Raw genomic sequence first — 15896 nt, 5'->3', positions numbered from 1 at the left:
AAACTGTATCTGGGGTTATTTTTTTGTACTTTTTATAAAAATTTTTCATAGTCAGTGCTATAAGCAATATATTTTCTCGAATAAAAAAATATTAACACCAGTAACACATATTTTATATCAAAATTATCCATGTTTTATTTCGTGGGTTTTCTTTGATAATGTCATTACGATGATAATGTACAAACTTTGTTTTAAGTAAAATTTAGTGCTTAAAACAGAAAAATAATCTGAAGTACGGTTTTAGTGTTAAAATACAATTCAAATCAATTCAATTCAATTTATTCAATAAAAAAAATAATATATACATAACAAACAATATACAAGGCGTATATATTAAAAGTAAAAGTAAGCAAGAAGACTTAAAGGTGTAGAAGAATCCCGCTTCGGAAAACTCCTTCGGACACATGGAACAGATCAATATCCAATGTGATATTGTTCAACATTGCGGTAGCTCTTCCTACAGGCATAACCATCGGCAGGTTGGTCCTGTGTATAGGAATGTGAAACAATCTATGCCGACGCTGTCTTAGGTAACTATCGGGAACATACAGACCAATGCTCCGGATAATTTCAGGATTATCGATCATACCGCGCAACAATGGATAAAAATGCGTAATTAAATACACATTCCTTCTAGTCTCTAAACTATTGTAGCCAAGCATACCCTGGAGAAACTGGGTCGGACAACCACAGATGACAGTAAAATTGCCATTTAATAAATGAATTTCACCCGGCTTTAGTAATAAGTGTGGGCGTTCATATAGACCCATACTCCTTTGAGGAAAGTTTTGTTTGGGCGACCATGTATAGACATGCTCCCGGACAGGTTAAAAGCAACATGCTTCAAAGGTCATTCTGACACGCCTGGCAAATTCATCTCCACAACTATCCCGTTTCGAGAGTGATTCAACGTTTTTTTTAATGTATTTTTATAATATGTAGCAGAAATTAAATATGATAACTAAATATTTGATAAGGCTTTAATAGAGTGTAATAAATTCGTTGTGGCCTCTTGTATGATAATCCCCAAAGTGTCATACCCAATTTTTTTATCTAACGGTAATAATAAAATGATGCATTACTGTAAATATTGTATTAATGATGTATTTTTTGTACTGATGTATTTTTTTTACGTATATGTCTAAATGAAGTATTATTTACTAAAATTGAATAAATGAATGTTAGTTAATTGTAATACCAGAATGGTAAAATATTTATAAAGAGTGGACTGTATTTTTAGGATAAAGGAAATATTTGTTGTGAAATTTGTAATGAGATTTGTGTCTCCATGATAGACTAAGCATTCCTCGATTAACCTTTCACTCCTGGTGATATGTATTTACTGCAACTCGACTTTAAAAATGAGAATATCAGTATTAAATATAATGAATACGGGCTCAGAATTTTTGTATTTCTTCGTAATATAATTACGTATTCTATAAAAGTATTATAGTATAAAGTTATTCATTTGCAGTGATGGTAAACGGTTTGTGAAAAAATCACCAATACATAAACGTTTCTCAGTGTGTGCGTGCGTGCTTTGTGTATACGCGCATAACGTAGCGAATTTAGTAGCGCCAGTAGCGCGCAGGTCGTCCTCCTCGGCAGTCATGTCGCTACGCTAGCTATTGCGGCTGCTTGCGATGTATTTTTCTCTCATTTTCAGATACCCACCAGAGCTAACATTACAAAATTGTTACATTTCAACTTCAACTATGGTCAATAAAAGCAACATTTGAGAAAATTCACATTATTCCCGTTTTTAAATCACATTTTCATATGGTGTACAAAATACATATCACCGTTGCATGTGGAAGTTTTTTAGCACCATTTTACCTTGAAAGATTAAGCATTCCATATTAATTTGTCAATCTATGTACAAATTGACTGTTTAGGTCATTCTAATGTGATTGTGCTCAGTTTTTCTCGAGTTCCATCGGGACTTTTGGAAAACTTTTTCATAATATTTTTTTATTATTATTTTTATTTATTTATTTATTTCATAGATACATAATTTTTTTTTAAATACTAGGCAGATGATATGTCTATTGATCGAATTTGATGTGTCTTAAATGTTTAAAGACGCTTGTAAATGAGGAACATTTTGTAAGCAATAATGCTGTGCTACCGAATCGCATGCGCAATATGTAGTACGGAATGATGCAAAGATTTGACATCAGAATGTTACAAACATTTGAATGTTAAAACGATACATAGAAAGTCCTTTTGACTGCTGCATACACTTTTTCACTAAAAAAAGTTCAATGTGAAAGTGGCTTCCTTTTAATAAATTTGATTTAATGACTTTTGAACCATGAAATTGAACTGGATAATTATCTGTTTTTAAATTTCTTGTCAAAGTAATGTTTTAATGTGTACAATTAAGTCAAAGATGAGTGAAAAATTATACTGTTATGAGGAGAGCTACCCAGATTAGCTATCACTCTATGGTCTCTAAAAAATTGTCATTCACTCACTCGGAGTATAACATATCGCTCACTCCTTTCAACAACGTCATATATCAAAAATCGTCAGTTTTCGGAATGCCCAAAAAATGTTCTATATCCCAGCAAAAGAGGCATATTTTAAACTTAATATTTACCCGCTACAGAGCAGAAAATATTATTTTTGCATTTTGAAGAAAAGGTATTGTTTAATTATTTTTTAAACAAACTAAATATTATTCAAATGGAGAAAAAACCTTCAGGTTTTACCTAAAAAGATCTGTTGCACAGTAAAAAGTTCAATAAGTGGCTTGATATTTATTTTTAATACATTTTGTAACATGTATTTTTAAACTTTAAAAACGTTCTCCTGAAAAATCAAGTTTTTTGATTTATGATGTTCTTGAAAGGAGTGAGCGGTACGTGAGTAATCAGTATTGTCAAGTATTGAGTATTGAGTTATATAATAGGCTATATAGGAAATAGTTGAACAACTGTGCCAGGAAACACGACTATATTGTTATGCCACACAGTGATATTAGCGGGCTACACAGCATATTAGCGGGCCACACTACCATATTGGTGGGTCGCATGGCCATATTTAAAGGCAATACATTGTCGTAAAAATGTTGGTCATTTTCAGGCCTCTAAGTTTTAATTGTTGCGCCACCGTATTGATCATTTTAAGGGGTCAGTTTTTGGCAAAATTAGTGTATTTTTTGCCACATACAACCGCCAAAAATGTTCAGTAGTTCGAATACTCAACTAGTGATTTATTAGTGTTATAAAACTATGTGCCACAGTGGATTTTTTTCCATGTCAAATTTGTCCATTTATTTTATTATTCTGATGGTGCTGTCTTTTTTTCAATGTATATACATATAATAAAGCCAATTCCCCTCGTAATATTCAGTCAATATTGGTGTACCTCTATATGTCTGTATGTAATAAGTGTCCTACAGCTTGTGATGTATGTTTACTTATACTGTAGTTTAAATATATTTCTTGTATTTTGTATATAAGTTAGTTTATTGAAAAAAGTATCGAATTTTATATATTTTTAAAAACATAATACCTGAGGAAACATTTTACAACTAAATTATCAAATGTTTCTTTTTTGTGTCCCATCGAGGATGGAAAACAATGAAATATATCAGTGTGAATACATATTCAGGAAAATATTTAGTCCTGTTTGCTCAAACAAATAACTGCGTGCTTCACATATCTCATATAATTAACACACTATGGACGGGAAAGGTATTTTTACCCGTTCGGTCGATTGATGCTTAAGAACAGGAAGGGTATTTTTACCTTCAGCGCCGGCCTCATTTCAAAGGCAGGGAATTACATATTTAATGTTTTTATATGAATATTATGTACCAATCTCTCTTTGTTAAGGTCTTAACTATATGTACATAATTATCAAATCCTGACGCCAGCGGTCGTAAAAGCGCAGGCGTAAAAAAACACCCGTCCGAAGTGTGTTAAAACAAATGAACAATGTTCAGTAGGCAAACAACTTTTTGATACAAGTCGGCTAAATTAACTGCACTGGCAAAACAAACAGGTTGAGAACCTCGTACGTACAAATGTAGGAAAGGATTGTGTTCATACACATTTCGGACGGGTGTTTTTTACGCCTGCGAACCGCTGGCGACGGGATTTGATAATTACGTACATATTGTTTAGACCTTAACAAAGATATTGGTAAAAAATATTAGTGTAAAAACATTGCAAAATTTCTTCTTTTCTGCCTTTGAAATGAAGCCAACGCAGAAGGCAAACATATCCTTCCCTCAAGCGACAATCGACTGAACAGGTAGAAATACCTTTTTTGTCCATAATGCGGTAAGTTTAACACTAATTCATTGTATGAACACTACAATCGTAGTTCGGCAATTGCGCGTAGACTACATTTTTTTACCATATTAAAAATTAAAATATGACTGACATTAAGCAAACAAAACAAGTTAAGTTATTACTTAATGAATTTGTTTTGATAAATGTATTTCATAATATAATATAACATAATATAACTTTGTGATTTCTCACTCAACACACTTATGAAATTATTTTATTTTAAGATCACTGTGATGAAGACAATTTTTGTTTTATTTTATTAATTTTAAAAAAATATATATAAATATATGTATTAAGTTCTCAATGTAATGTATATAGTAAGTAAGAGATTTTTCACAGTATTTTGTTTTGTGAAATCATATTAAATCCCTTAAACAAAATAAGATATAAATGTAGTAATATAAGATGAATATGAATGTTTATTTTAAGATAATACCAGTGGGTAATCAAATTATAATTAACAAACATATTTCAGGTTACCCTGTGCATTATTTCCGCCTAACACTTTTGGATACTTATGGGCAGGGCTTTTTTTCCATGTAACACGGTGGAATGGCGTTCCTGCATTTTTTTCCCCGGATAAATGAATGTTTTTTTAAATATTTTCAATACAATTAACAATTTTTGCGCTTACTTAATTACAATCTATATTTATATAATTTGTCAAAATGATAAAATATAGTATTGTAGATTTTAAATGATATTTAATTTTTTTTTTTTGTAAAAAGATTGCCATGAAGATAGTTCCGGACCTTTAATGTTTAAAAAAAGCCCTGCTTATGGGGCACTATGGCTCTGAAATATCTTAGCACTCTGAAGATGTCTGGTGTAAATATTAATGAAATAATCACAGGTTATTCTCAAATATATGTGTTCATAAAATGAATAAATCAACTCATGTTTATGTAAGATGAATTTATCAACAAACAGTTTTCAAACGTCTCCCAGAAATTTATATTTTCTAAAATATTTCGCATATTTCTGTCGCTCATGTACAAAACATTTTAACAATCTTTCCATATATTGAGCGATAATATGTTTGGATTATATTTATAAAAAATATATGTTCTCTTCAAGAAACATTAAAAAAAAAGATTGATAGAACTAAAATATTTTCGCACAGTACATGTAAGGGCAAGTATTCCTGTGGTTGGTTTTACCTATGTTTTTGTTGTTGTAAAATCGGGAATTTGTCCACAGGAACAGCAGTTGACCATACCAATCTGTGTGAGTATTTTGATATTCGGAATAGAAAATTAAGATTTTTGTATTGGGAGCAAGCTTTCGATTTCACAACGGTTCCCTGCCCTTAGAAAAATATTTAAAAGACATATTTGAAGATTTAATAATAAAACCCTTACCGCACCCCAATGGTGCATAGGGCACTGCTTCATATAAACACAGTGTTATCTCGATCGTTTGCACATGAAGGAAAGGTGATCAGCCCTCCACTTCAGGTACCAGCCCAGTGTAATATTGAATAAATATTATAGTGAAAAAATCACTTATATTTATTAAACCCCCCTGGGAATCGAACCCGGGACCTCCAGAACGGTAGCCGAGCATGCTGACCATTACACTATGGAGGCGGACAGAAGATTTAGCCCTATTTTTTTAATAACTACATATAACATTATAGAAATATAATTTATATTTGAAGCACTAACTTTGTAATTTTCCATTTTACAATTAAATATAACTTTGTTTTAAAATCACTATAAATAGTGATTTTAAAACAAAGTTACATTTTAATTATATTATAGAAATACTTATACGATAACCGCCCATAAGAAAAAAGAAACATTTGTGAATTAAATAACTTAGAACATTATAGAAATACTAATTCGATAACATTATAAAACCATAAAACATATTAGAAATGTTTTGGATTATGTATTTTTTGTGCCATCCTTTTTGCGAATTTGGCTGATCATTAAATTATTTAAATATTATTTTTTGACATCTCATCAAAGATGAAGAAGAATATGGAAGCCTGGGCATTTACGGGGCTGACGACCGTCATAGGCTGGTTTAAGTGATCACTTTACACTTCCAGATTGCCCAGACTTCCATATCTTCTTCATCTTTGATGAGATGTCAAAAAATAATATGAAAATAACTCCTGTAATTGGAGATAATCCAGATTTTATGAACAAGTATTTGGACACACTCAAAATGTTGTAAATGATATAAATACTCATTTTATGATATTTAAATAGAAAGTAGAATTTGATTTTGAACAAAGATATGGGTTGTCAAAAATATGCACTGTATGACATTATTTTATATGCGTTGAATGTGTTGATGCCCTTATTTTTTAATGCTGTGTGGCTTGATATTTATTTTTAATAAATTGTATTATATTTATTAACTTTAAAAACGTTCTCCTGAAAAACTTTTTTGATTTATGACGTTCTTGAAAGGAGTGAGCGATATGTTTTGATCGATTGATAATATATCTTAAAAACCCGCAAATCGTGAGAACAGCAGGTAGGTTTAGTTAATGCACCTATTTTGTATTATGTTAAAAAAAAATAACAGTATAAAACAATGTTTTTATTTTTATTTTGGACATATCAGATGTTAGAATCAGAACCATTACTCAAAAAATATATTAAAGGAGGGAACCGTAGTGTAATCTATAAAACAGTATTTTTACTTATATATGTATATTTGTATATATTTATTCTAAACCTTGAGATAAAGTATGCAAGCCTCTAATTTTCATACGGCATATAATTATGTAACATACAATGAAAAAAATATGATAAATGTATATTAACTTTACTAGTATTAACTGGTGCATGTTATATTTTATTGGATGTCTATTTAACCTGAAATGTTGTCAATTATATGTGTCTATAACGAATAATAAAATGAATATTCTAAAAACTGATTCGAGTTTTTGTTATTATTGTTTAAAGAGCCATTCATTAAGAATTAATCTTTTATTTATTCATTTGTTTGCAATCTCAAATCTGTAAAGTTAGTCACCGATTGCTTTGAAATTTCGACACAACGTATTCAAATACACACATATTTTCATATTCTATACCTGTGACAGGTAAAAATATTTGTTTTGAAAACAGGTTTTTTGACCGTAATGGCAACTTCATTTCTCAAACTTAACAGCAACACACGCATTGCTCATGGCGGACAGCATGCTTCTTGACAGCTGCTAAAATATATGTGTATAAATATATATATATAAAAACTCGTGGTTTTTTTTCCATGTAATGTGGTGGTTTTTGTAGTAAAAAGCTTGACATAAAGGGAGTCCTGGGACCTTTATTGTTTAAAAAAAAGCCGTGTATACTCACAGGCATTGTAAAATGAAGAGAATAATTGTCCACTTGAGAATAATTAGAAGTGTGTGATTTCTCCATTCTTTCTTTTCCATTTCCCAGACTGAGCCACTCCGAAGCGTGGCCGGGTACAGCTAGTTATTATCTTCTTCTTCTTCTAACCCTTATCTGCACCCAATGGTGCATAGGGCACTGCATCGTAGCGACGCAGTGTTATCTTGATCATTAATTGCATGAAGGCAAGCTGATCAGCCCTGCGCTTCTTGCACCAGTCCAGAGTGATATTCAATAAATATGAGAGTGAAAATCAGCCATATTTATTTTGACCCCCCTGGGAATTGAACCTGGGACCTCCAGCACGGTAGCCAAACGTACTGACCACTCCGCTACGGAGGTGGATATTATAATAATAATAAAACAGTTATTTTTGAGGTTAACAAAATTTAATTACAAAAATTAATCAATCGCTATTTGAGATTCTACAAAATTGTGAGCGGCATTCTGTTCCTGGTGGGGTATTTGTTGGGCTAGTGTCTGGACATGGGCGGCGGTCTGGCCGTCAGCCTTGTTGCGCCTGTGCAGCCGTGGCAGGGTGGGGGAGTCCTGCGACGGAGCCACTCCGTGCACGTTGGTCTCGTGCTTGTTGCGGTGCGCCTTCCTGCTGAACTTTGTCCCGCACAGCCGGCACTCAAACTTCTTCTCGCCAGTGTGAGTCAGCATGTGGTAGACCAGGTTACTATAACAATGGTAATAGCAAATTATTGCGGCAAGACTATGGAAAGAATTATCTCTTTAAACTTTTCTAAAAATCTATTGTGACACGTGTTTCATGTTACGTTAATCACACATTAATACTTTGAGGGTTATAACAAATAAATTAAAAACATCCAATTTACTTAAATAAATAATTTATTTAATTAAAATTTAATGTGGTAAATACCACTACATCTAAAAATCTATTATGACACGAGTTTCAACGTATTCAGCATCTTTATTAAATATGGATAATAATGCTAAATTGATCAAATCACATGCTAAAATATATTTTAATAAATATGTTGTGGTATTTACTAAGTAAAATAAAAAGGAAAAACATTATATCATATATCTTTAAGTTTATTGAATGCAATTAAATTATTTATTACCAAGCTTAAAAAGTAAATATTTCACCGTCGTTCATCCATCGACTCCGATGTTAGAAAAATTTCACGTCTTCATATGAAAAATGCACCTTCTCTGAAACGTTCTTCTTTCAAGAAATGCTTGGCCTGTTAACCGGGCGGGACGCATAAATACGTCCAACGCAAACAATATCGGGTCCAGGAAGGACATATGAATACGTCCTTGAAATATATGTTTATTATATTATATATATATGGATGTATATTTATTTTGTCCGCCTCCGCAGTGTAATGGTCAGCATGCTCGCCTACCGTTCTGGAGGTCCCAGGTTCGATTCCCAGGGGGGTTTAATAAATATAAGTGATTTTTTCACTTTAATATTTATTCAATATTACACTGGACTGGTACCTGAAGTGGAGGGCTGATCACCTTTACTTCATGTGTAATCGATTGAGATAACACTGCGTTTATATGAAGCAGTGCCCTATGCACCATTGGGGTGTGGTAAGGGATTATTATATATTTATCGAACAACAATGGTATCAGTCATCCATACATGTCTCAACATGAATTTAAACACATGGAGTGAATCAGTATTCGCGCCCGTTACAAATTGCGTAATTGGACAGCGGACCGCCCGGTTAACAGGTTAAAAAATAATTATTTATCGTTAGAACCTTAACCGTCCACCATATCATTCTTCCTTGGTTTCTTATACATCTCTTTCTTCAAATCCTCGTCTGATTCTCCTTTTTTGCGGTTTGTTGCCTTTACGCATTACCAAAGTATATATGTTATAATTTCATTAGATTCGGCAGTCACTTTGTAGTAAAATCTATCCATTTTTAATTAATATTTTATTTAGTAAATACCACTATTATTATTCTAAAATTTAGAATTAGCTTCATATACGGTGTTTGAAAATGATGCAGAATGCATCGAAACACGTGTCACAGTAGATTTTAAGAAATAGTGGTTATGTATTTACTAAGTAAAACATTTTTTAATATTTTTTTTATTGATTTGGCGTTTAATTTGTAGAACTCCATTTTAATTTATGTATTAATTTTAAATCAAACACAGATTTTTTGAGTCTACTAACTTAGTAGACTCAAAAAATTGTTTGATTTAAAATTAATACATAAATTAAGTAAAACATTAATTAAAAATACATATGTTATACTCTGAATGAGTGAATGATAATTTTTGACTTGAAACCTATTGCCTTTGCATTAGCAAAGTACATATCGCTCACTACTTTCAAGAACGTCATAAATCAAAAAACTTGATTATTCAGGAGAACATTTTTAAAGTTTGAAAATATAATGCAATGTGTTAAAAATAAATATCAAGCCACTCACTGAACTTTTTACTGTGCAACAGATCTTTTTAAGTAAAACCTGATGGTTTTTTCTCCATTTGAAAAATATTTAGTTTATTTAAAAAAAATAATTAAACAATACCTTTTCTTCAAAATGCAAAAACAACACTTTCTGCCCTGGAGCGGGTAAATATTAAGTTAAAAATATGCCTCTTTTGCTGGGATATAGTACATTTTCTGGGCATTCTGAAAACATGCACAACTGAAAATTGACAAATTTTGATTTATGACGTTCTTGAAAGGAGTGAGCGATATGTTATACTCTGAGTGAGTGAATGACAATTTTTTACTTGAAACCTATTGCCTTTCCAGTCCAGGGTAATATTGAATAAATATTACAGTGAAAAAATCACTTATATTTATGTAGACCTCTCCCCCTTAAGAATCAAACCCGAGACCTCTAGAGCGGTTGCTGAGCTGACCATTACACTATAGAGGCGGACCCTGAAGTTGTACCTGAAGCGGAGGGTTAATCACCTTTCCTTCATGTGTTAATGATCAAGGGCACTGCATTTATATGATGCAGTGCCCTATGCACCATTGAGGTGCGGACAAGGGTTTGAAGAAGAAGAAGATTGCCTTAAGGTATTAGTTGTGTACAAATGTATGTAATACTCTGAGTGAGTGAATGCCAATTTTTGACTTGTGACTTGTTGCCTTTACGCATCAGCTAAGCATGTATCTGAGAATTGGCAGGAATAAAATTTTATATTTGATATTAACACACTATTAGCGGGAAACACTTAAAAGCACCTTTTAAATACTGTTAGCAGAGAGCGAGAGACGCTTATAAGCTTTCTATTTGCTTACTTTTGGTAGAGCATGATAGACGCTAAAAAACACTGTAAAGATCAGAATTGGGTTTGTGGTTACTTGTGATTAATGTTCGACCCTAATTAGGGTTGATGAAAAAACTGCCCAACACCAGTGATTTAAGAATCTTGTTTACTTTAAAAATTTGTTAAATAGTAAAATACAAGTGATAAGGCATACCTTGCAGCGACAAATGACTTCTCACAGAGCTGGCAACGGTGGTCCCTTATATTTTTGTGCCTCTTCTCGTGATTGTACCGAGCTTGGTAGGAAACAAATGCCTTTTCACAAAATGAGCACTTGTAATTTTTCTCCTTTGTATGATGATATCTATAACATGTTATTTTTTAAGTTTCATAGTTTGTAATTTATGTCATCGGCCGAATTGAAACATCATTGAGAAACATTAATAACAATAAATGAAAGGAATCTTCTCTTACCAATTTTAAAGGTGAAAATCACATATATAATACATATATGGTACGAGGTAATATATGGAACGAGGACGGCCAAAAAAGACTTGAAAAAGAGGCACGATCAGATCAATCAGAATCTAAAATCTGGTGGGGTCAAAAGTCTGCGTAATCGGAGGGAATGTATGACTAGATGTATGGATGTGAAGGCGAGGAGTGTATGTCAGGACAGAAAAGTGTGGTGTTCCATCCTCTCACAGTCACATCCTTGGAGGACCACTACTGGACTCCGAGAAGGTGAAGCTCCTACCACTCTGAGCTACATGACTCACGTAGGTCTTGAGAGTGAGCTATGATACAGAGGAAGGTCACAATAGATTCAATATGGTCGCAGTGACAAGATGATTATGAGGTCAAGGGATGCAAGATCCCTTGACCTCATAATAAATAAATAAAAAATAAGATAAGACTAATGTTACCTTATATGAATCATGAGTTGCTGTTTAGTCCTGGCACCGTGAGAACAGTACTGACAAACAAATGGCCTCTCATCTGTATGACTCGAGCTGAAATGAATACAAAATAAATACATTTTTGGTTTACACAACATTTTGAGTGTGTCCAAATGTTGTAAAGAACTATTATATTTGAAGATATATATTCTAAAAGAAGCTAAATCACCCTACAGCTTATCTTCTTCTTATTATAGGCCTTGCGGCCTGTTTTTAAGAGGGATTAGCCTCCTGCGACGTCGATTCCCAGCTATCGACCCATCTCTTTGGTGGTCTGCCCGGGAGTCGTCTATCATGGGGTCGGCCGTACAGTGCGATGTGGAGGAGTCTGGATGGTTCCATTCTCCTAACATTGTCATACCATTGTCTCCTTCGTTGCCTTCCCCACCTAACGACATCTTCGATCTCGCATATTTCCCTGATCCTGGCATTTCTGATTCTATCTCGAAGAATCTAGCCTGTTATGCTTCTCAGAGTCTTCATTTCTGAAACTCTAAGCGCGTTTTTTGTGGCAGCGGCTTATACACTCAAGAAAGTGGTTAAACCTGTGCTACTAATTGACGTTATTCCCAAAATGTGTACATTAAGGTGGAGACATGAATAAATAAGCTCACGCGTGCTGCTTGAGCATGCTGGGCTCACCCTTAGGGAAGGCCCGGAAGGAGGAAAGCGAGGTTGTCGTGCCGGCGCATGTAGGGACGGGAACCTAACCTAACCACCTGAAACCTAAGATAGTTCTCTCCGGTACAAGTGGGTGGTATGATCTGCGGTGCGGACTCACGCGTGCTGCTTGAGCATGCTGGGTATGGGGAAGGCCCGGCCGCAGCCGGGGTGCGGGCAGGCGCAGGGCAGCAGGTTGTCGTGCCGGCGCATGTGCAGGGCCAGGCTGTAGGGCTTCAGGAACACGGCGGCGCAGCGCTCGCACTGCGAGGGGCTCCGCTCCCCGTGCACCCGCTCCTTGTGCACTCTCTCGTTCTTAAAACCTGCAAATGACAACAAAATGTATGTGGGCTATGTAGCCACACCGTCGAGTTGCCGCGCTGACGTGAGCAGGACGGAAGCGTTTCAGATACGAACTAAACCGAATATTTACGAGCGGACCTGACTCTGAAGCGAGAGAGCTAAAAAGCCGCGAGAACTACTTGGATCGTTGACGCGAACAGACATTTTATTTCGATTTTCACTTCACTTCTTTAACTCCATATATTGTAAATTATTTGATTCCAGTGTTTAGTATAGAATCGCATATATTTCAATAAAGGAACTAACTGTAAGTACATCATTTCGTTTTCATTCTGTGCACCGCTCCTTTGCATTAACAAACACGATCACCAGCACGTGATCACAAAACACGGCAACACGCCGCCCCCAAAATAGCTGTTCCCAAAACCAATAGCTACAAAGTCATACAACCATATTGGTGAACTCAACAGCTATATGTACATCCGAAAACCATCTTCTTCTTCTGTTTGGTGTAGGCCTTGGGGCCTGTTTTTAAGAGGGATTAATTAGCCTCTTGCAATGTCGATTTCCAGCTGTTGATCCATCTCTTTGGTGGTCTGCCCGGGAGTCGTCAGGAGATGAACCTTAGGGTTAGCCGTACAGTGCAATGTGGTGGAGTCTAGATGATTCCATTGCCACTGTGTCCTTCGTTGCCTTCCCCACCTAACAACATCTTCGATCTCGCATATTTCCCTTATTTTTACGTTCCTTATTCTGTCTCGTAGACTCTTGCCAGATATGCTTCTTAGAGTCTTCATTTCTGACACTCTAAACGCGCGTTTTTGTGCCAACGGTGTTCGCTCTACTTTCGATCTCATACATCATGATGGGTCGCAAACAAGTTTTGTACGTTTTGATTTTTCTGCCGATCATCATCTCTGAATACCATAATTTTGATAAACCAACGGGCATAGAAATTTAACATGTAAATAAAACTGGTCTTCGTTTAAATAATTTTGTAAAATTAGAAATGAGTAAAGCAATCAATTAAATATTTAGTATATTAAAGCATGACCTGGCATTGATTGGTGGTTTGGCCGGTACTTGCTCGCACATCATTTGAAATTGGAACAACTTCAAGTATGAGTTCGCCAGACCCCAATTAAAAACAAAAGAACAAGTCAGTAGCGTTTTTTCCATCAGCTACTCTGATAAAAAAAATGTGACGTTTTTCTACCATTAAAATAAATATTTTGTTTCCCTAATTTTGGGACACTCTGTCTGGCAATTCGTATGACCATGTTAATTAAGATTAACTGTATTTATCTGAAATATTTTTTGGTAGGATATACTTGGGTGATAGAGAAATCAGTGATTAAAGTTATACCTGCGCCGGGCCAGACATTGTGGCCCACGGAGCTGCCTACTAGAATCATACGGGCCAGAATGTCTGGCCTACAGAGTGGTAAGAGTTAATATCAGAAGACTACTTACTTTTTTGACAAAGTTCACAAAAATATGACTTGTGGACTCTTTTGGTTTTCTTTAACTTTTCATTTTCTGGTTTTTCATCATTAAAATCAATATCATTGTTGGCATAATCATCGCCGTGTAGTGGAGAACGTTCCTCGTTATCCTCCGACAAACGGCTGTCAACGATACCCTCGTATTTAATTTCTCCCTTGATAAAAGTATCATTTTGTGAATTTTCTTCTTTAACGCAACTCAAAAGGAAGTTGTTTATCTTCGAATAAGTAGAATCGCACAGCCTCTTGAACTTGTAGGCAGACGTGAGTTTCGAAATACATTTGCAGCAAATCTGACTCGGGAAGCCGTCATTTTTATCTATCTGAAAAAATAGCATCAAATTAATAATCAATTCCATTTTTTGACATCTCAATAGAGATGAAGAAGAATATGGAAGTCTGGGCATTTACAGGGTTTACGACCTCTCATAGGCTGGTCAAGTGATCACTTTACACACACGCAGCATTCACCACTCTACCCATGATTGACAACCACACCACTTAAATTTTTGGAACTTCTAGATATATTGATCAATCTCGTGCCATTTTTGTTAGATTGAGAAAAGCTTTTATTTAGCAGAGACTCTTTTGTTTGTATTCAAGATTCGAAAGCTGGATTATTTTTACATACTGGGAAACACCTGAAAACATATTTTTTTTAATGTAGCTTATAATTTGACCAGTTTTTTTTAGCCACAACATTTTGAGTGTGTCCAAATCTCTATAACTGAAGCGCTCGCTCGCAGCCGAAACCACACCTTGGAAGACCACTACTAGACTCTGAGAAGGTGAAGCTCCTACCACCAGGACAGGTCGTGAGCTACACGACTTATGTAGGTCTTGAGAGTGAGCTGTGACACAGAGGGAAGTCACAATAGACCTAATATGGTCGCAGTGACATAAGGGATGCAAGATCCCTTGACCTCATAAAAAAAACCTCCTTTCCATTAAGAGTGTAAATCGTTATCTGTAAATTAGTGCTTCAATATTATCGGATATCTCCGTACTTATTTTTTTAACAGGATAAATATAATATGTTAAACTTACACTTTTATCAGAACATAGACGTAGCATTTCTACACACGAAACTTTAGTTTTTTTGATTGTGCATTTCGTAGTAAATAACGGTTTTAGTACTCCCTGTCTTAGACAAATCCTACAAATCTGGCTCAACAACATTGTGGTTCATATTTTTATACTAATTGGTTATAATTGAAAGAAATATTTATATTAATTTCATAATAATGGGAAACTTAAATTCACATTTACTAAATAAAAACTTGGCTCTTGGTTGGATTGTTTTGATTTGACAGACATATAAACAAAGATCGGCCCTAAACGTCAAAAAAAAAATCGACCATAGATGCAATGAAATTTTAGTCTCTTTGGATTTTAGGACATTCAATTTAACGGGGTTCCTTGGAAGATTTTTTCGAAATGTATTTTCTATATTGTATATCTCCTTTAGTGACTGAAAAGCCCTGGTTCACCCGGATAACTCTAAATAAGTTGGAGACCACATCTATTTGCAGAATACGACGAAGCCACTGCTGTTGTAGTGCTCACTTGTTGGGAATA

General features: G+C 34.6%; 1 protein-coding gene across 2 annotated transcripts; it reads right to left on the bottom strand.

The window, feature by feature from the left end:
- Positions 1-8034: 8034 nt before the first annotated feature.
- Positions 8035-15661, bottom strand: LOC148311541 (uncharacterized). Of its 2 annotated transcripts, XM_088256354.1 has the most exons (6): positions 15366-15661; positions 14287-14641; positions 12632-12833; positions 11818-11904; positions 11106-11255; positions 8035-8345 (listed from the first exon to the last, which is right to left on the bottom strand). In XM_088256354.1, the coding sequence occupies exons 1-6, from the start codon at positions 15495-15497 to the stop codon at positions 8066-8068; spliced, it is 1206 nt and encodes a 401-aa protein (XP_088112480.1). In that variant the 5' UTR covers positions 15498-15661; the 3' UTR covers positions 8035-8065. The 2 variants fall into 2 exon arrangements, with proteins under 2 accessions (XP_088112480.1, XP_088112481.1); XM_088256355.1 differs by lacking the exon at positions 11106-11255.
- Positions 15662-15896: the final 235 nt, after the last annotated feature.

The sequence above is a fragment of the Brachycentrus maculatus genome, unplaced genomic scaffold (genome assembly GCF_059751285.1).
Source record: "Brachycentrus maculatus isolate JH-2025_06_01 unplaced genomic scaffold, ASM5975128v1 h1tg000061l, whole genome shotgun sequence".
Lineage (NCBI taxonomy): Eukaryota > Metazoa > Arthropoda > Insecta > Trichoptera > Brachycentridae > Brachycentrus > Brachycentrus maculatus.
This window is presented reverse-complemented; position numbering and strand designations above follow the sequence as displayed.